Here is a 21,401-nt window from a genome sequence, read left to right as displayed (position 1 = left end):
TCTATAGCACATGATGGGCCTGCGAAAGTTGGTACCTCTACCTCCACGTCCACCTCGGAATCCACCTCGTCGACTGCGGATATAAGGGGGTTCATATCCACCCCCTGACATAGGTGGTTGATATTGTGCATAGTGGGGGGGAGGATAGAAGTATGGAGCCCCAAATTCACTAGGAGTAGGAGCTTGGAGCAAAGGAGGATTAGGAAGTAGTGGAGGTGGAATGATAGGATGGGTGGGTGGTTCAGGTGCCTTCACAGGGGCTGAAGCTAGGGGTACTGGCCCTGAAGTGGTCGGTGCAGCTTTGTTGATTGTAGCCACCAGTGGTTCTCCAATTGGATACTCCGGTAGAAGCTTCCTCAACCCCTTAAGATACCTACACTCGAAGGCATCATGTCCATGAATTTCACAAAATGTGCAAAAGGAGGTCGGGGTGGGTACCTTACGCTTCGATGGACATTCCCAGTAGCCATGGCCAGAACCCTTGCAGTCGGTGCACCAGAGACCACTTCTTATCTGAGCTTCAAAGGGTGACGGTCCATCCACTTTTGTTTTGTTTTTCAGACCTTCTTTGATTTCTTCTAATTCCTTCTTGAGTTGCTGCCATGCCTGTGAGCCCTCTTCTCTCGGAAGTTGGGCAGTCTGGGCGGGTGTTGAGGCGAAACTTAACTGGGACCATTCCATCTTCACCGCTTCCCTAAAAAATTCTTGTAGTGAGGCATGCTTAGGGAGTTTGTCAACCAGCCTTATAGCAATGGTGGAGGGTAAAGCCTTCAAAAACCACCCCTTCATGACGGCGTCATTGGGTGGCACCGACATCTTTGCCGCCAAGACCCTCATCCTTGTGTACATCTCAGAGATGCTTTCTCTAGGCTTCATGGTGTCAATGGATAACTCTTGGACAATCATGTGTTCGAATTTTTTTCAACTTGAAACTGCGTAAGAATTCCTCCCTTAGGTCTGTCCACGTTTGGAAGTGGTCCGGAGGAAATTGATTGTACCATACATCCGCGGCATCCTCCAATGACGAGGGAAAGATGTGAAGGAACGCATGCTCATTCTCCACACCTTTAGCTCTACATGCTGTGAGGAACTTCCTCACATGAGCTTCCGCATCCTCATGGAGGTGGCCTTTGAACTTTTGAGTCTTCACGTGGACCTTGTTGAGTAGCTTGAGAAGTCTAGCTCTGTCTGGAGGACTCAGAACGGCCATCCCCACCCGAGAGGTTGGAGGGACTCCCAATGGGGCTGTAATGAGTGTTGGTGCTCCCAAGGAGGAGACCACCGCGACAACTCCTCCTGTGGAGGACCACAATGGAGAAGTCACTACTGATGTAGTCATAGAGGAAGTGTACCCAGATGGTAGGGTGTAAGTAGGGGGTCTCGGTGTTGCAGAGGGAAAGGGTGAGAACATGGAAGATGGGGGGGTGAAAGAGGATGGGAGAGCATTTGGGAAAGAGAGGGACGGAGTTGAAGTCATGGAGTAGGCAGAAGGGAAGGAAGGAGGTGGTGGAAAAGGCAACACCGGTGTGGATGGAAAGGGAGATGAAACCATCATGGCAAGTAAAGGCATGGCCGGAGCAAAAGTACCCCCCAATGGGATAGATGTAGAAGAAGGATTAGCTAGGAGCCCGGAGCTATGCATAACAAATGAGGTAGCAGCTTGTCCACAAGAGGTTGAGGCGGGAGCAGATGGAGTTACCACTCCGGTAGAAGAGGTGGTTGATGAAGACATCGTTGCAGGAGGAGGAGAGGAGCTGCCTTGACCTTCATGAGTCCTTGAGGAGCCCTCATCCTTAGTACCCTCTTCTTTCACCTGTTCTCCGCTTTGCACTTCTTCTTCTCCGGAGTCCAGATCTGACCACCAGGGTTCCTGTTGATCCAAGTCAATGAGAGTGTCGATGAAGTTACTTGCTCTGGCTGCTGCTCCAATGGGCTCACTTTGTGCTCGAGTTGAGGACTTCGCAAACTTACGTGGCACGTAATGCTTCTTGTACCTAGTTTGGTCTGCCGGAAGTCTTTTCTCCACTCTCCTCAAGTACCTCCTAGTTCTCTCACTAGCTCCTTCAAATGTTTCAGAACTACTCGGCATAAGACCTCTCTCTAGGACCCTAGATCACCACCTCACTCGTGCTACTCAACACCAGCAGTGTCCCACTGTGATCGCCATAAATTGTCTGAGGGGGGGGGGGTTTCCTAACACTTCCGGAAGTATTACCGGAGGCCTAGGACCACTAGTGCGAGAAGCGAGTAAGACATGCCATAAGTGTCATTGATGGTACGTAGGCAAGTGCTTGTCGATGGTGTCAACTATGTGCAAGCGGTAGATGGTGTCAACTATGTGCAAGTGGTACAAGTGCTGAAGTGATGTGAGCAAGAAGAAGACCAAAGCGGAACAACATCATGAAAGCCAACCCTCAACATGAACGGCAAAGAACTTCAACCACATGACATAGGTCCGTTGTACCAGGTGAAGGGAGAGGAGGGGAGGAGAACACAACGGAAAGAGATTTTAGAGTAGCGAGCAGAGATGGGGAGTAGCATAACTCATTAGAAAGCAAGATGATTGATACACCCCCAGAAGATACACACGAGGTGAGCTCTTGACTCTAGCCTCTCACTCCTTCACTCACGCCTCTCGCCCTTGCCAGAATGTCCCTCTCCCTTTCCCCTTTCCCCTTTCCCCCTCTTCACCTTCTCCTCCTCTGCTCCACCCCCCGCTGCCAATCTCCTCTCCTTCTTCCTATTGGATGTCTTCTTGCACCCTTAGCCATCCTTAGCGATTCCACCGTTTGTGGGCCGCTGTGTCCTTGATGGCTTCTGCAACACTCCAGCCTGTTCTGGGTTAGTGAATCCTGTGCTCCATGTGTTCCCCTGTCTATTCCATGCGCTCCTGACACTAGTTGGTTGCGAGGGTTGGTGCACCACCTATACCTCTTAACTGTTGGACTGCTTCCCATGTGCACCAACAGGTGTATCTCGGGTACCATTGCGCCAGTACTTCCCTCTGATCGACTTTGACCATGGTGAGTTGAGGTTGAGGTTTGGCACTCTTCAATCATGTATTGCTTCCGTCATACCCAAGTCATGTCCAGGTCAAGTCATGTCCAAGTCATGTCCATGTCAAGTCATGTCCAAGTCTGTTCCAGAGTGACCAAGATGTGAACATATGTGAACACGCTGCGACTAGGTATGACCAAGGTCTAACAACTTGGCATGTTGCTGAGGTGACCATGACGTGACCCAGGTGTGACTCTTGGTGGGTCGCCATAAACTTTGAGTACAACAAGGATCCAGAGTTCTTAGGTGTGATCTCATGGCGATGCAATTCTCTGCTTCGTGTTCTAACATGGTCCCGAAGGCTAGGACCTGAGCTGGACATACGTGTTCAGATATTATTCCAACAGGTAGGTGGGAGAGGACACATGGCATCATTTGATGTGGCATGCCATCATTCCATCTTAAAAAAAGGTGATTGTTTTCTAGTCCTATGGTCTAAGGTGGGAGAAAAGTTGATTAATCCCACTCTAAACCAGTTGGTCCACGATGGGAATGATGACGGTTGGATTTCCATTTTAATCCCAGCCTAGTCATGTCCATGCGCTAGGCCCTCAGTAAGTGATTTGGAATCGTTTTGCATTCTCAATGGCTTTTGTGATTCTCTTATGGCTCTCTTCTTTCAAAGAGCTAGTTTATGTGAAAAGGTAGTGGGATCACAACATTCTATTATTTTGCCAAATGATATCGTCTTTGCAGTACTTTGGTAAGTTTAAGTGGGTTTTACTGGATCACTCTTTCTTGTTTCTATTTTCCAGGCAACTCATGTGGCAGCCCAGTATGGACAAACGGCTTTGTTGTACCATATTGCTACCAAGTGGGGTGCAGACATTGATGCTCCTGATAATGATGGTAGAAGCCCACTTCATTGGTATCGCACCTTTCCATAACATAGTGTACAGCAATGCCAGCAGAGCATGTTTTCAAAGTGTCATTTTCTATCATCTTTGTCTATGACGTAGTGAATTTTAAGGACAAGCTTAACCAATCACTTGAATGTAATGTTATGAATATTATTGTCAAATTGTAAAATGACAGGGCTGCATACAAAGGTTTTGTTGATTGTGTAAGATTGCTCCTCTTCATGGATGCGTATCGGAGTCGGCAAGATAGAGAAGGTATATTGGAGATGCTCAGGATAATGAGCTCATATTTACCACGTTATTACCACTTTAATTAAATAATAATGATAATAATGGAGATTATCCTACAAAAATTGCCTTTTAATAACCTATCGCCTTTGTAAAAAATCGTCTGCTTTCTCATTTGCATCCAAAAGCGCTTGCTTTACCACTATACTAGGAGGCAGTGCACGTGCACTTGTGTACTTTTGTTTTAATGTGAGGATTGAGAATTGTTGGTTCACCGTACCTTAATGACTGGTAAAGAATAGACTCACTTTTGAATTCTGGGTTTTGCTGCTGGAGAAAAGCAGGCTGCACTCCTTTGCATTGGGCAGCTATAAGAGGCAATCTAGAAGCTTGTACTGTGCTCGTACAAGCAGGCACAAAGGAAGACCTGATGGTGGCAGACAATACTGGTTGTACTCCAGCTCAGCTTGCTTCCGACAAAGGCCATCGACATGTGGCTCTTTTCCTCGTAAGAACTTATCAATGGTAATAGGCTTGTTTATGTGTGATAACCATGTGATCTTGGCTTATGTTTTTTGGTGCTTTGTATTAATGCAGTCAAATGCAAGAAGAATCTTCAATAATCGTGGGGATAGCAAGAGCCGGCTAGGGAGGATAACTAAGCTGGGGCTAGTTCCAGTTTTGTGGCTTTTCATCATCGCCATGCTCATCACCTATGCCAAATCTGTTATCATTTGTAGGTGTACAAGCACTAGCCTTCGTACTTCCAAGCACTGGCCTTATGTACTACCACAGTTGCAATACCATGTCATCCAAACTGCATGTTGCTAGGTTCATCTTAGACACTGATTCTTCCGTGGGTTATTGCAGCATCTACTTTTGTTGGAAAACATGCTGTCGTTAAAATTTGGGCATGGCTGGCATTCTTTCTTGGATCAGGTGGACTTGCGCTTCTGTACAGATGCAGCAGGTAACCCTCAAGTTAATGGATTCTGGTAACATTTGGATAGCATAGGTTAGGTGACCTTTCTCTTTCACCAGAAGACACCATTATATAGAATCAAAACCCTCAACTTTATGGTTGTAAAGCAAAAATCCAAGCCTCCTCATGACTAAAGGCAGATGCTGACAGTGAGGTGCAATTCTACCATGCGCTGCATTGCCAGGATGATTCATCGTCATGTAACACAAGTAGTTATGCTATTGCATTCTGGTCATACTGTCATGTTGTTGGTCATACCCATACGGAAGCTACAAGATATGAAACTGATGTGGGTGCATGTAAAAACTTTATTTATTTTTTGAGAAACACAATCTACTTTTGGAGCAAAGATTTAGCGCAACCTTCGAATTTGCTTTCAGAGCCTTTATAAACCTTGAGAAAACCATAATGACTGTTTCAGGATAAACACCATCTACTTTTGGAGCAAAGATTTAGAGCAACCTGCAAATTTGCTTTCAGAGCTTGTATGAAGCTTGAGAGAACCATAATGACTGTTTCAGGAGTAGCTTTCTCTAAGGCAAAGCAAGGTAGGCTTTGACTAATTTTTCACATCTTCTCTCCTGATACAAAGTTTACCGGTGGAAACCTCTGGCCCTTTGAAACTGCTCTATCTGTTGTGTTTCAGAGGATCGGTTTGGGTATGTTCTTGGATTCATGTAGAAGATATTCCTGCCATATAGCGGACATGCAAATTTCACCTTGTGAAGATTTCATCAATGTTGCAGCTTGCTGATATGTGTGTTGCCCTATCAGCTAGATTGTCTAAGCATTTTTTGCTTAGAAATGATCGTTTGGGTGAGACTTAAGTGAACTTGTATAGTCTTCACAAGCAGTTGTAGCTTGAATGTGGACTACTTTTTTGTTAGCCTTGTCCTTCAATGCTAGCTTTACGGCTGGTATGCCCTTCACCTCCAGAGTGTTGACAGAAACTCAGTTTCTATAAATGAATATGTGGGTGTGTGGATATGTATGTGTGAGCGTATGTTTATAATATTGGTCTACACGCACCATTGAGGATTGGGGATGTCATAGTAGCTAGTCCCTGCTATGCTGATGAGTTTCAACCTTGTGACTGTCATGAGATTGAAATTGTACACTGTGTTGTGTTTTTAGAGGACGGGTTGGATTCGTCTAGATATACATTAAGGATCATTTTCTTTTGTCTTAGTATAATAACTACAAGTTGACCTCATTTTCAATTGGCTAACATTGTAGTTGGTTGGGAGATGTGCACTAACTGAACGTATCTTACTACAGCCACGGTTTTGGAGAAATGGTGTAACATATAAATCCGCCTCTAATGGTGCAATGATATTTGATTTATATCTTACCTAGGTTAAATTATAAAGGTGATTCATAAACAAGGTTTATAAGTTTATGTATTGTCATGGCTGCCCTACTGCAACTCACCCTTCCTTCCCCCTTACCTTTTTACTCGATCTCTTTCTTATCCCTAGGATTTCCTTTTTCAAAAAATGCTGGTGGTATTCTGCAGCTTGTTGCAATAGTTGTAGCATTGTTCAGCTGTTCATACTTTCTTTTCCCTTGATGGACAACTTCAACGATTGTGTTAGTTTACAAAGTCTTATAATATTCTATGTAGTGTGTTTGGGTGGTGTTTTACTTTTAATGTGATTGGGGGAGGGTGGAGTGTGTTACCTTTATGTTTGCAAAAGCAAGTATTCTTGTCAATTCTTATGAAATCCAATTATAACTAAAATCCTTACGTGATTGTAGCAAGGATCCTGGGTATATTAAAGCCAACGAAGTTTTGTTTCTGCAGCTTGTTGCAATAGTTGTAACATTGTTCAGCTGTTCATACTTTCTTTTCCCTTGATGGACAACTTCAACGATTGTGTTAGTTTACAAAGTCTTATAATATTCTATGTAGTGTGTTTGGGTGGTGTTTTACTTTTAATGTGATTGGGGGAGGGTGGAGTTTGTTACCTTTATGTTTGCAAAAGCAAGTATTCTTGTCAATTCTTATGAAATCCAATTATAACTAAAATCCTTACGTGATTGTAGCAAGGATCCTGGGTATATTAAAGCCAACGAAGTTTTGTTTCTGCAGCTTGTTGCAATAGTTGTAGCATTGTTAAGCTGTTCATACTTTCTTTTCCCTTGATGGACAACTTCAACGATTGTGTTAGTTTACAGAGTCTTATAATATTCTATGTAGTGTGTTTGGGTGGTGTTTTACTTTTAATGTGTGTGGGGGAGGGTGGAGTTTGTTACCTTTATGTTTGCAAAAGCAAGTATTCTTGTCAATTCTTATGAAATCCAATTATAACTAAAATCCTTACGTGATTGTAGCAAGGATCCTGGGTATATTAAAGCCAACGAAGTTTTGTCACAAGAGCAAAAGGACAATGTAAGTATTGCTTGACACTCCTTTTTTGCGTTCCAGTAAAACGATGTGGTTGTCATTGTCTATGTGAAGATTTGAACTGGGCATGGAAGGATGGTTGAAGCTCTTTTTCTAAATAAAAACAAAGAGCCTCATTCCAGTAATTTCTTAATTTCTTACAACTAAGCTAGTCTGTAAGATTTACTCCTTTGTCTTATGCATCTTTGGGCTGCCTTTTCATACCATAATCGGTTGCTCGTGATTTTTAGTCTTGTGGAACTTTTATTACAAGCTTGAGTGTCTCTCCAACATGATGGGCTGATGACTTTCTTAAGTTTCTTGACCAGTTCATATATTAAACGATATTGACGATCCTTTTTTCTCTATGGTAGGTATAGTATAAGTTGTGCATACTTCCTGCATTCTATCAACCTTGGCTGAGTAATCTTGACTTAGATAAGTAATCGGTAGTACAATTCTGCAAGTATTTATAACCACACCAAGGACTTGAGTTCTCTCTCTCTCTCTCTCTCTCTCTCTCTCTCTCTCTCTCTCTCTGTGCGCCATATCCACCTTGTTTAGCACTTGAAATATGTGGGTTGTATTGCGTCGACTCTATTCAGTAGTCAAAGATACAACAAACAAAATTACAGCAAGGATAAACTCCCTTGCACCTGTCATAAACCAGGTCAACTGACTTCTGAAACTGGCAGGCATCCAACTACCTGATTCTAGCCAATTCCTGGCAAAAAAGCATCCACTTCAGTACAGAAACTCTGTGCTCTGTAAATCCACAAGAACCTTCAATGAAAAATAACCCTCTTTGGGCTGCCATGGCATCAATTCCTAGACTCACAAGGCCTGCACACAGCCCAGAGCTGTCACTAGCAGCCCAACTCAGCCACACATTTCTCACAGGCTGTCACTTATGCCAAGTCCCTTGCTGTCACCTGGATACTGTAAGCTAGGCGAAATCCTTCTGGTAGTTTCTGGCAACCCACAAATCTTCATGGCTGCACCAGGTAGCCCTGCATCAGCAAACGAATCTTCTTGGCTGCACCCAGCAGCCTTGCAACTGATTGCGAATGGCATTATTTTCTATCGCTAGAAACAAAACAATACCCTCGATTAGTGAGTTACTTGGGTGCAAAAACCATTTAAATGAGAAACATGAAACATTGGGTGCACCTTACAACCCTGTGATAATTCCAATTTATAGGCTACCTTCCCTATTGTTTTAAGAGTTAACCACGGCCCACAATATCGGGTTGACAGCTTAGCACACTCTTCTTCAGTCAGAGCCTTGGAGTATGAGCAAATTTAGAGAAAAACTTTTTCACCTTCCTTAAATTCTCTTAAAATATTATTTTCATCCCCATATGTCTTAGCTCTATCCATAGCTTGGCGGATGTTAGCCCTCACAAGTGCTAGCATCTCCCGCATTTGAACAACATAGCTCATGGCACTAGGTAATTTCTGAGGTATCTCAACTGTGGTTGGATATGCTTGTCTATAACCATAGTTCAATTCGAATTGACTCATTTCTGTATAGGAATGTTTTCTATCATTGTAAGCAAACTCTAATAATGGTAACCAATTGTCCCATGTGTGTTGCCTCAATGATACATATGCTCTAAGCATATCCTTAGATTTGGTTGACTATCTTTGTTTAACCATCCATTTCAGGATGATCTCCTCTACATTTTCAACTCAGTCCTTAGTGTCTCAAACTGTAGTCCAAAAATGATTGGTAAATTTAACATCTCTATTCGACACTATATATCTGGATAGTCTATGCAGATGAAATATATGCTTAATAAACAAATCCGCAACTTGTTGGGCATTAGTAGACTCCCTAGTCGGAATGAAGTGAGCCATCTTCACAAAGATAGAATGGGAGAAATCTTCTTGCTTTCGAAGGCAACTCTGGCTTTTCCTCTTGGAGAGGAACCGTCCCTAAAGACTTCCAAAGGCAACACGAGGCCTTCCAAGGCAACACGGGGCCTTTCCACAATTTCAAGGAACCAAAAAAAGGACTGTTTCGTTGGAAATAAAAGAAGTCTAGCGCAATGCCACTTGCATCGGTTTCTAGGAAAAACAATTTCTGGGTAGCTACAAATTTTAACACTGGAGTGACTACTTTCGTCATGCTTATGATTAACTTATGGGAAGTTTCTAGTAAATTTTATTGACGATATTCTTGTTTACAACAAAAGTATTGTTGAGCATTGTAAACACTTAAGAAAAGTGTTTGAAACTTTGAGGAAAGCAAGCCTTTATGTGAATAGAAAGAAAATGTTGCTATGCATGGTGTAACTTGAGTATTTAGGATTCATTATTGCACCTGCAATAGGAACATTCCGAGATAGTATCACCTTTGATTGAGCTGACCTTAGATAAAGCACGTTTTGTGTGGGGACAAAATCAACAAGAGAGTTTTAACGCCATAAAAAAGGCTATGGTCTCTGGAGCATTGGTAAGCCCAAATGGTATTACCAAAAACTCGTAATGTCCAAATCTACTTCTGAAAGTGGTTTTATGCACATCCTTGGTCCTAATCCGGATTTGATTGGTAGCCACTCTTAAGGTCTATCTTGCTGAAAATTTTGGCTATATGTAATGCATTTAGCAAATTATCAATTCGAGCCATCGAATACCTGTGCTCAATAGTGATATTGTTTAACTCTATAATCTATGGAGAGACGAAAGGTATCATCTTTCTTCTTCTTTAATATCATTATTCTTTCAATTGCCTTCACACCTTAGCTTCTTCTGTAAAACTTAAGGCCTATTTATGGATTCTACCCTCGTGATAAGTTTAATATTATGTTGAACATTCCGCTTTGGAGGTAAATCATAAGGCAACTCATCCCTAAAACAATCAGAGAACTCCTCTTTGATCCGATCTGCCATTTTGGCCAGCTCCCCATCTTGGGTAGCGTTAATGCAAGTTGATGGACCATCAATTGACTCTATCGATGCTTACAAAGAAACAAAAACTCTTCATGAGTTTTTCAAACTTCCATCACTGATAAATGTGCTTTTTTCAACCAATGGCTGGAATGCCATGCCTTTCGTAAGGCTATAAGAACTAACATAAACGAAAACTGAATTCAAAAGGACATAGAAAGATCCCCTGTTCGATTTAGTCCATGTGCAGCTTCCACATCGCTTCAATTTTACGCCCAGGCGTTCAAGGATGGTGATAACCCCACAAAAGCGCCTCCAAATTGATTTTCGTTCAAGTTTTGTCTAGTTCTGTCCGTTTTTTGACTGAAAAAAACAGAATTCCGTCGATGATTGACGAAAATCTCAAAAACAATAATTTTTTGAGCAGGTTCTGCTAACAAAGCCATAAACTATTCTATCTTCCACTGGTCACATCTGGTCACGTAGTTGCATTCTTTTCAAACATCATGGATCCTTATTTGAGTCTTTTGAGCCTTTTAACATTGGATCTCCCAATGGACGTGAACTTCCTAATGCAAATCCAACTTGTGTGCTCTGTGTTCAACAACCTCGGATGCCAGGTTAGTATTGACATTACAGCAAAGCAACAGATCACCCCGGTCCTTGAGAGTGTTCGGTGCAAGCTTCTCCACTGGAGCTCGCGGCCAAACTCTCCCTAGCAGGTCGTGCCTTAGTAGCAAACCAGGTCCTTCTTGCCATGGCCTGGTATATTGCCTCCTGCTAGTGTTTTCACATCGGATGCATTGGGTAGCTCCAACGGTTGGTTCGGAACTTCCTTTTGGCAGGTTCGGACGGCACGAGGAATACTAGAGCTCGGTTCGCTTAGCAGAGGGTGATCATGCCGCAGGCACTAGGAGGCTTGGGTATCATCGATCCAGAGATGCAGACTAGAGCCCTCTTAGGCAAGTTGGTTGTTTGCGGCTTCACACCAAGTGCAGAGCCTTAGAAGCTCCTCTTACAGCGAGGGCTTCTCAGGAACACCCCACGCACTGGGGGGCAGTGGCAGCTTTCACACAGATGGATCTACTTAGAGGCCGCCTTACGAGGAAGGGTTCCCCCTTGATGAGGAGCCTCCATAGGGTCTGACAGAGATTAGCACGGGGCCTTATTCGAGCTCAGCCTAGATGCAGAGAGCAATTCGAGCTTCAGCCCCTTGTTTGTTTGGCACCCAGAGATTCGAGATCAAGAGGGACGTATGCTCAGATAGCAGACTCACATTGGTTGGGCACAGTGGGACAATGGACCGGCTGGATCCTTTGGCAGATGAAGCATGGAGGGAGAGGTGAGACTTGGTGCCGTAGCACATCTGCGAGGGGTAGGGTAGAGGATGAGAGAGATTGACATAGCTATCCCTGAATCCTGGTGGGAGAGACTTCGCGTGTGGATGGATAGCAGATGGTTGGGCCGGTTTTCTCGGACTGGTGTTCCATTGAGGATGATGATGCAGCGAGGCAGTACGCAGTCCGGTGTTTTTCTAGTAGGACCTGGAGGCCTACTCCAGGCACTCACTGAGAGAGACCCAGAGTTGGATAGGAGTCTGGATGGGATTCACTGGCAGATGATCAGAGTGGTGAGACGTTTGGGGAAGGAGTGGCACATTGACCCTCCCAGTATCTCAGAGCAGGATGCCTCCAGATGGCGCCTCCGGCTTTGGGAGGGTAGGCCCTTGAGGGAAGTCCAGTGTGATTCGGGAGAGTGATTCTGGCCCTCCAGGGGCGGCCTTGCCAAGCAGGTGGACAAGGTGCCCTTCTTTTCCTACACCACACGGATTGGCAGGAGGCTTTGGATGGATTTTTTGACGTGGACCCCTTCGAGGGAGAGGCATTGGGTGGCCCAGAGAGTGCCTGAGATGTGCGTTCCAAGTTTTGGACACGGTTATGGTCCAGTTTGTGGTGAGGAAGATATCCTACTTCTTTTGGTTGGCCGCTCATGGAGGCTTGCCCATCGGCCTGTGGTTGGAGCAGATGTGGGTGGAGGAGCAAGTGTCACTGTTGCTCTGCTGGTTTTCTAGAGACGATCCCGCACTGCCTCTGGAGCTGTCCTAGCGCATTGATGATTTGGATGGGAGCCCTCAGGATTATGACCCGTATGCAGAATCTTCAGAGGGACTACGCTTGGGGGATGGTGGCCTGGTTGACTGAGGGAGGACACGCGTTTCGGATTGATGAGATCTACCCAGCTTATTAGATACAGGGTCAAAGCATTCAGAGGATAGAGCTCCATGAGACGGTCCCCCTTGATAGCCTGGCTCCTCCTCCTCCTTCGGAGGACAATGTTTGGGAGGTAGTAGCCAGTATCACTGTGGGGAATGTTTGGGTTGGTTGCTGTAGTCTGGTGATGGGTGAGCATCCGGTTCCACCCTCAGCTACCTCTATTGCCATCTGGTAGGATATCATCTACACCCTCCGCTCCACCTGGGAGTGTGGGATCCCAAGCTCTAGGGCGACTGTTGTGAGGCGTGCTCGATTTTGCAAGGCTTGGCATGCAGGAGTTTTTTACATTTTCACTCCGCGAGGGATTCACTGGTTGTATAGTCCCCCCACCTGGCTGTTAGCCCTAGTACCAGAGATCCCCTAGGCAGTGAGTTGGGTTTCTCTGGAGCACCTTCGGGGCTGCTGTTTTGTGTGAAGTTTTTCAAGTATTAATAGAAGGTTCCTTTCTTTGAAAAAAACAAGCTCTCAAGCATCACGTACATGTGTTCTTCTTGCATTGCCTCTATCCTTCTGATAAATCTGGTCATCGCACAATGTAGACCACACCAACGGTTCCGCCAAGTTTCCTTGTTGACACCTCTACTACCGGATGATCTCCCAAGACCTCCACCAAGAGGATTTAGACATCACCTTCACCATCCTGAGCAAAGCATCGCTTCACACAGCCAAAAGCTTTTTCCATCGACCAACTTGATGCTCTGATACCAACTGACAAAGACCAAAACAAATTCTGATGACACAAGCAAGAGAATCACGGGTGATCTGCAGGATTTTCCTCCTAGCCATGCTCTACAACGATTTCTCACAATACGAATCATTCCACATGTTTTTTTTCTTATGTAGAGTCCCCAATCTCCCTAGATGAGCCTAGATTGCCATAGATGTTCCTTTTTACCCCTTCTTTGGATTCCTTTAAACCATTTGCCCCTTGTCACAATGTATAACTAGGAACACCTAGACCTAGAGCCTTTAGACCCACATAGTCACATAAATCACCCTCACCAATGACCTTGACATTGAATCCCTTTGACCACTTACATAATGCGTAGTGCAGATTATTTACAATTGCTCCTCGAAAGGGAAAATGCGGACTAACCCTTCTAAGGTCATGTTATCTCAGCTTGAGCATAACATTAGACATGGGTTAGAGGACACACAGATTGGGTACACGGTCACCCATTATGGGAGGTATTGTACTACAATAGTATGGGAGATATCAGACTATAGATGTATTCAATAGCGTTGCTGATATTCTGTGAGAGCCGAGACATGAAGGTCAACTTGTGTAAAACCAAGGTCATGATCTTCAACACCAAATGACACTCAGCTTCAACGCAAGATGTTCACTCTTGCAGGGATTTGGTGGAGATAGTCAGATCTGATGGATACTTGAAATGCATCTTCACAGGTCCTTAGTTCACAATGAAACCGGCATTGCAAATAGCATGACTAGAGAGCACGTTTCACTTGCGAGATCGGAGGTACAATGCTTCTAGGCACATTTCCAGCACGTGAACCTGAAGCCATCCTATGTGCAGGTCTTTTTTGGGTTGTAGACCTCAGAGAGGATGAGAGGACCAGTTCTGTTAGAAATAGAGAGTGAGAGAGCAAGAGAGCTGAACGTTTAGTTTGCAATATAAAGAGTGAGTTATACAAGAAGTGGGGAAAGGTTTTGTCTAAGTGACAAAACCTTATCCTTCACTAACCGTAGTTAGTGAACTAACTGTGGTTAGGGAAAAAAACCTCTAAACAGGAAAAAGTGCCTCTAACCTAATCATTACATTATATTGGTCACTGCTAGAATATAATAATAATTATAACACCCCCCTGCAGTGCCAATGTCATGTACAAGGAAATGATCAATCACCAAAAGGTGATAAGTTTAGGGCACTGCGAAATGCCTCAAACTTTTCACGTGGAAGTGCTTTGGTGAAGATGTCTACAACATTGTCATGTGTTGACACAGATCATACTGTGTAAACCTCAATGTGCTTCGTGCGAGCATGAAACACAGGATTCTTTGCCACTGCTATAGCACTCTGACTATCAGTGAGAATCGGAGAAGGACCCTCCAATGAAAGATGAAGATCAGCAAACAAACGACGCAGCCAAGCACATTCAACTGTTGCTGTGAACGCTGCCCTGTACTCAGCTTCACATGAGGAGGTAGCCACTGTAGACTGTTTCTTGCTCAACCAAGAAATGCAAGCATGTCCTACCCACTGGTGGACTGCCTAGTATCATAGTCTCCAGCCCAATCTAAGTCACTGTAAGCATGCATTTGCAAGTCACCCCCCCTAGGAAACATCAAGCCAAAAGACTTTGTACCTTGCAAGTAACGGAAGATGCGTTTTACAGCCTGCTCACCTGAGAAACTGAAAACTGAATATCAGGTCGTGTATTGCAGAGATAAATAAGGCATCCAACAGCTTGACCATAGAGTGTGACATCAATTGATTCACCCGCATCATGCATTGTAAGCTTCAGCCCCAGCTCCATGGGAGTGGACATAGGCTTGCAATCATGCATGTTGAATCTGTCCAAGAGTTTTTGAACATACTTGGACTGAGACATAACAATGCCATATTTCTCTTGAATAAAGTGGATCCCCAAAAAGAAATGTAACAAGCCCAAGTCTGACATATCAAATGTAGCTTTCAATTGGACTTTGAAATCTGCAATTACTTCCTCATTTGATCCGGTGAGCAGCATGTCATCTACATAAAGAATGATGACCAAAATATCCCCCCCATCCTTCTTGAGTTAGAGGATGCTCTCAGTTGGACTATTGTGCAGCCCCTTGCTGGTTAGAAAGGCATCAATTTTGGCATACCATGCACGTGGGGCTTGTTTCAGCCCATACAAAGCTTTATTCCGCTTGCATACCTACCTCTTCCAATAAGTCTCCATTAAGGAAAGTTGTTTTAATGTCCAACTGATGAACATTCCATTCAAAATTTGCAGCCATTGCTATAACTGACTTGATGGTGGTCATCCTGGATGTAGGAGCAAAAGTCTCCTCATAATCTATGCCCTTTTTCTGAGCATATCCTTTTGCAACCAGCCTTGCCTTGTACCGATCAATGGACCCATCTGGCTTTCTTTTGACTTTGAAAACCCAACGTGTACATATGGCATTCTTACCTGGTGGCAAATCCACGACATCCGAAGTCTGATTTTTATGAATGGACTGCAATTCACGTGCATGGCATTAATCCAATGCACATTATCCTTTGCTTCTTCAAATGTCTCAGGCTCCTCCTCATCAAGAAGAGTACTTGCATAAGCTGATTCAATGGAAAGAGCCCCCCCCATGTGCCTTACTACACTATGAGTTTTGCCAGGCAATGGAGCCTTAAGCCTACTCTCCCTGAGAGTTTGAAGCAACCAATGTGGGACTGTTTTGGCTGTGTGTTTCTCTTGAATTTCTTGCCTGACAACTTCATCCACACCTTGAGGTTGTACTAATTTAGCTAGGGGCTGAATTTGTACATGTGGATCTGGCGGAGGCTGCTGTAAATTTTGAGTTTCAACGGGGGAACCAAATGCTATAGGAAGCATCCCCTCAAACACATCATCTGAAGAGGTTGGAATCTGAAATTCAGCATGCGTATGTGCTGAATTTTCAGAGAATATAACATCTCTACTAACAAAAATCTTGCGTGCAGCAGGATTGTAGAGACGATAGTCTTTGCTCTGTGAACTATATCCCACAAAAATGCATTTGAGTGCCTTGTCTGACAACTTGTGTCTGAACTCCACAAGCACGTGGGCATATGCAACACAACCAAAAACTCTGAAATGGTCCACTGAAGGCTTTCTCCCATGCCATGCCTCATAGGGAGTGATTGTCTTCAAAGCCTTTGTAGGAGCCCGATTTAAAATATAGTTGGCACACATGAGGCCTTCCAGCCAAAATCTGTGAGGCAACTTCTTACTTGTGAGCATGCATCTATCCATTTCCATGGCGGTGTGATTCTTCCGCTCAGCTTTGCCATTTTGTTGAGGTGTAAGCCTCACTGTAAGCTGATGCATGATGCCTTTTTCTTTCAAAAATGTCATAAATTCATGAGACATATACTCCCCCCCTCGATCTGTGCGAAGTGTTTGCACCTTGAGTACTGTCTCATTCTTAACCATAGCCACAAAGTGTTTGAAATGCATAAACACTTCTGATTTTGCCTTGAGACCATAGACCCAAGTGTAGTTGGTAAAGTTATCTATGAATGTAACAAAATAGAGATAACTCCCAAAAGCAGGTGTCCTTATGGGACCACAGACATCACTGTGAATAAGCTGTAATTTTCTTGTAGCTTTTATTGCACCATCTTTTTTGAAGGGAAGTCTATGCATTTTACCAAGAATGCAGCCTTCACATGCATGAGGAGGAGGCGACTCCAAAGGAGGCAATGCATCAACCATATCATACCTCTGAAGTGTCATTAAGCTGCCATAGCTCATGTGCCCATACTTGGCATGCCATAACTCTGCATTTTGCATCGCAGCAGTGGGAGTGCTAACTGATAATGCAAGATGAGATCTCTTTTCATATAGATTAAGCTGAAAAAGTCCCCGATAGAAAAGTGCCAGACAACCTCAAAGCATAGTCATTTTCTTTGTCTTTGAGTGCACACTTGTCATCATAAAAAACAACCTGAAATCCTCCTTTATTGAGTGAGGACATTGAAAGCAAATTCTTCTTTATCCTTGGCACATAGAGTACATCTGAAATTTTGAAATCTGTGCCATTAGTGGATGTGAGAATAATGTCTCCCACTCCACACACTGAATAAGAAGAATTATTCGCACAAGTTACCTTCTTCTTGGTAGGTGAAGAATGCAGAGTTACAAACAGACTTTTCTTGGAAGTGATTTGTTTTCAGCACCACTATCAAAATACTAAGTATGTAGTGTCTCATCGACACTAAAAGAGCATTCATCCTTTGAAGGATCGTAACTGCAAGTCAAGAAAGCATATGGGTCATCATCATTAGTGGCTGTAGTATCTGAACTACCCACTAAAAAATTTGAAGTGCAAGACAGAAAGGCATAGTGCTCTTCAACCAAGTTGGCTGCAACATCTCCTCCATCATGAGAATGTGGAACTGATGCATCTGACACAGCCATACCGGAATCCCTTTTCTTCTCTTTGGCTATGCGCTTCTTACACTCTCCAATATAATAACCTGGCTTTTTGTAATAATGACAGATGCCCTTCTTTTTCTGCTTATTTGTATCACCCTTTGCCTTATAAGAAGGCTGTCCAGAATCAGCTTTATGCTGATGTGTGGGCTGATTGGCATGTGGCTTTTGCTGCCCTTTACCCTTGGGCTTGAACTTGTAGAGCATAGCATGCTCGCAAGCCCGGGTTGCCATATTTCGGCGAGTTTGTTCCTCCTGCAATAGAAGTCCTACCAACTCGTGAAAGGGGAGAGGATTGCTGCCCCCCCTCAATGACAAATTCAGCGAGGTGTGGAAACCGAGATAGGACTCATGAAGAGAGTTTAGAGTGGTGGTGATCATCTCTGAATCTGGAATGACTTCATCAATATTCAGCAGTTGTTTCCTGAGGTCCTGAAGCTTTGTGAGGTGAGAATTCATGGAATCTCCCTCCTCCATATGTGTGGAATGACTTCATCAATATTCAGCAATTGTTTCCTGAGGTCCTGAAGCTTTGTGAGGTGAGAATTCATGGAATCTCCCTCCTCCATATGTGTATGGGAAAGTTCTCGCTTTAGAAAGGAAACTCTAGCATCATTTCTTGCTGCAAACATACTCTCTAGTATTTCCCAAGTTGCCATAGATGTCTTGCATGACTGAATATGAGGTATAATTAACCTCTTGACAGAGAGAGAAATTACTAAAAGAGCTTGTGCATCTCTCCTGGAGCGGTTGCTCCAATCACCTGTGCTGTATTTGTACCTCTACCCCTGCCTCCAGCTGTAGGAGTGACAGGTGTAATCGCTGTATCTGGTCTTTCTTCATCTCCATTGACATAATCCCAAAGATGTCTGCCAACCAAGATATTGCGAACCATGAAACTCCACAAGGAGTAGTTGGTGCCATCCAAGTTATCCTCCTATGTGAGAACTCCGAACACCTCATTTGAGTTGTTATGAGCCATTTACACCAGATAATCTCAAAAAAAAAAACAGTGACCAAGTGAAATCCTTTCCTGGTATATAAAATGCACAAGTAAAATCTGCAAAGAAAAATATGCCCACAGTGACAAATACTGTCACAGCCTGTCAAAGGCTCAAAACTCACCACAATGCTCTACTCAATGCCCAAAAATCTGCAAATAGAATCTGCAAAAAGTGGCAAAAGTCTGCAAATTGACTCACATTGAGTCCAAAACTGTTTGCAAACTTCCAAAATACTCTTTTACCTGCAAAATTGCAACCCAAATGCAAAAGCCCCAATTTCTTGTGGGAAATTGCATACAAAAGAGGGCAGATGATCTAAAAGCCCCAAATGTTGCACAAATTGCACTCTGCCTGCAAAAGCCCCAATGTTCAGTGCAAAATTGCAATGTAATTGCAAAAGCCCCAAATTTTTGGACAACCTGCAAACCAACTGCAATGTCTGCCCACAAATACAGAATGCCCCAAATTCTCTGCAAGATCTAAGCCAAACAATGGCTATCTGCAAACAATGCATGCCAAAAAACCAGCTGCTAGAGTACCTGCAAGAATAAAACCTGCACAGAAGTGCGGACGCCAACGAAGAGTACAGCGGCATGCAAAATGTACGGAAATCCATACTGTGTACGGATTTGCAGCAATCTGTACGGAGATAATTGTACGGAGTATGGACAACCAGCGCTGTCAGGTACGGAATGGCGACACGCAGTACAGACGATTGCATATGGAATGCTTGTGTATAGACGCCTGTGTATGGACGGCGCAGTACGGCACAGAGCAGCTGGTAGTACGGAATACAGACAGTCCGTACGTCGTATGATGCTGTACGAACACTGATGGTGGCGATGTACGGACACTGTACGGGCTGGCGCAGATGTATGGAATGCTGGTGGGCTAATCGATGGTACGGACTGTACGGGCTGGCACGAATGTACGAGCTATACAGAATCAGTCTGTACAGATTGTACGGACGGGCTGGAGAGCTACGAGTAGGGTGCTGGGAGCAGGAGGAGCTTGCGGGCAAGGGGTAGGGAGCTGGGCAGGAAGCTTGGAGCAGGGTCTTGCTGCTCTGATACCAAATGTTAGAAATAGAGAGTGAGAGAGCAAGAGAGCTGAACGTTTAGTTTGCAATAGAAAGAGTGAGTTATACAAGAAGTGGGGAAAGGTTTTGTCTAAGTGACAAAACCTTATCCTTCACTAACTGTGGTTAGGGAAAAAAACCTCTAAAAAGGAAAAAGTGGCCCTAACCTACTTATTACATTACATTGGTCACTGCTAGAATATAATAATAATTCTAATAGGTTCATCACTATCTGGATGTTGGAAAAAGTGATGAACTATGGACTTGTTCACTAAATGATTGTCAGGGTAATTTTGGGTTAGGACTAATAAAAGATCAAAAGGAGTGGTAGGTAGACCTTAGGTCCTAGATAGGACATCCATGATGTTATGTCATGGACAAGGATTAGAGATTTTTTAGGGGCCACATCACATGATGTGGCAAGCCCCCACACACAGCCATCATGGATGAGGGGGATTGTTGCCACATGACACCATCCTATTAGTCTATTTGGTGTGGCTTTGCCACGTGCCACACAAACATTCACTCACCATCTCACTCACCCTAGGGCAAGCAATCGGATGCAACTAGTGCATCTAGTGCATATCTCTGGTGCATTGTGATTGGGCACATTATGTCAGTGTGCCACGTAAGATGGGGTTGAAGCTTTGGCTTCTATGAGAAGCCACTGGTTCCTCACCTCCACACCTCCTGAGTTGGTTTATTCTATTTGGGATTCATTTTGCATTTGCGGTTAGTTGCTTTCATTGTGCATTTGCAGTTAGTTGCTGCATTTTCAGTTGTATGCTTTTCATTTTAGCCATTGTGCATTTGCAGTTACTTGCTGCATTTTCAGTTTCATGTCTACAAGGGTTTGACAAACAGATTCATTGCAGGCTGGTAAAAGAAACAGCCATGGATTGTGCTATGGGAATGTCTTGAAATTGAGATATGAAGTGGATGCTATAGACTTCTTGCTTACAAGTGATATTGTCTTTATTTATTACAGCAACCTTTGTTGAAAAGTGAACTGAGCAATCCGGCTCTTTGGGCAGGGCATTGGTCTCAATTGTGTCCAACTTGCAAGGTGCTTCCATGCCATGAAATTGTTTGTGTCTATTCAAGAGTGCAAGTTTATGTCTTTTGTCATTGTTTATTCATGCATTTTTACTGAATGGACAGATAGTAAGGCCTCTACGGTCCAAGCACTGCTCCTCGTGTAATAGATGTGTAGCACAATTCGACCATCACTGCCCATGGATCTCAAATTGTGTTGGTAAGGTAAGGTTTTTGTGGATGGTCATTTGATGTAATGCACGTCTCAGGAAATGAAGAGAAAAGCTGTCAGGTTTTTTAGTACCAGAGATCTAGAGAATCATGTTGTATTTTCTGGTTTCTGGATCGCACAACGTGACTGATGTGTGTCTCAAGGAGCTTCTTGAGTCAAAAGAGTGAACACATTTGCTAATAAAGTTTGTGAAATTAGCATCCTCCAAGACATTGAATATTGCACGAGTACT

The 21,401-nt window shown here is 43.8% G+C and overlaps 1 protein-coding gene across 2 annotated transcripts in view; it reads left to right on the top strand.

Annotated features, from left to right (window-relative positions):
- The window catches only part of TIP1 (Ankyrin repeat family protein with DHHC zinc finger domain-containing protein), a 54,044-nt gene that overhangs the window by 23,167 nt on the left and 9,476 nt on the right, over positions 1–21,401 (top strand). The window contains exons 3-10 of one of the 2 annotated variants that reach the window (XM_087374351.1): positions 3,813–3,925; positions 4,093–4,172; positions 4,490–4,653; positions 4,743–4,881; positions 5,016–5,115; positions 7,462–7,519; positions 20,891–20,968; positions 21,064–21,162. In XM_087374351.1, coding sequence (XP_087230477.1) covers positions 3,813–3,925; positions 4,093–4,172; positions 4,490–4,653; positions 4,743–4,881; positions 5,016–5,115; positions 7,462–7,519; positions 20,891–20,968; positions 21,064–21,162 — 831 coding nt within the window. Of the gene's footprint in view, positions 1–3,812; positions 3,926–4,092; positions 4,173–4,486; positions 4,654–4,742; positions 4,882–5,015; positions 5,116–7,461; positions 7,520–20,890; positions 20,969–21,063; positions 21,163–21,401 lie in introns of both variants that reach the window. The other variant, XM_087374350.1, reaches the window with a different exon arrangement.

Source organism: Dipteris shenzhenensis, chromosome 5 (genome assembly GCF_047967505.1).
Source record: "Dipteris shenzhenensis isolate YYH24624 ecotype China chromosome 5, Dip_SZ_1.0, whole genome shotgun sequence".
NCBI classification, from domain to species: Eukaryota; Viridiplantae; Streptophyta; class Polypodiopsida; order Gleicheniales; family Dipteridaceae; genus Dipteris; species Dipteris shenzhenensis.
Note: the sequence above shows the minus strand (reverse complement) of the source record. Positions and strands in the feature narration are given on the sequence as shown.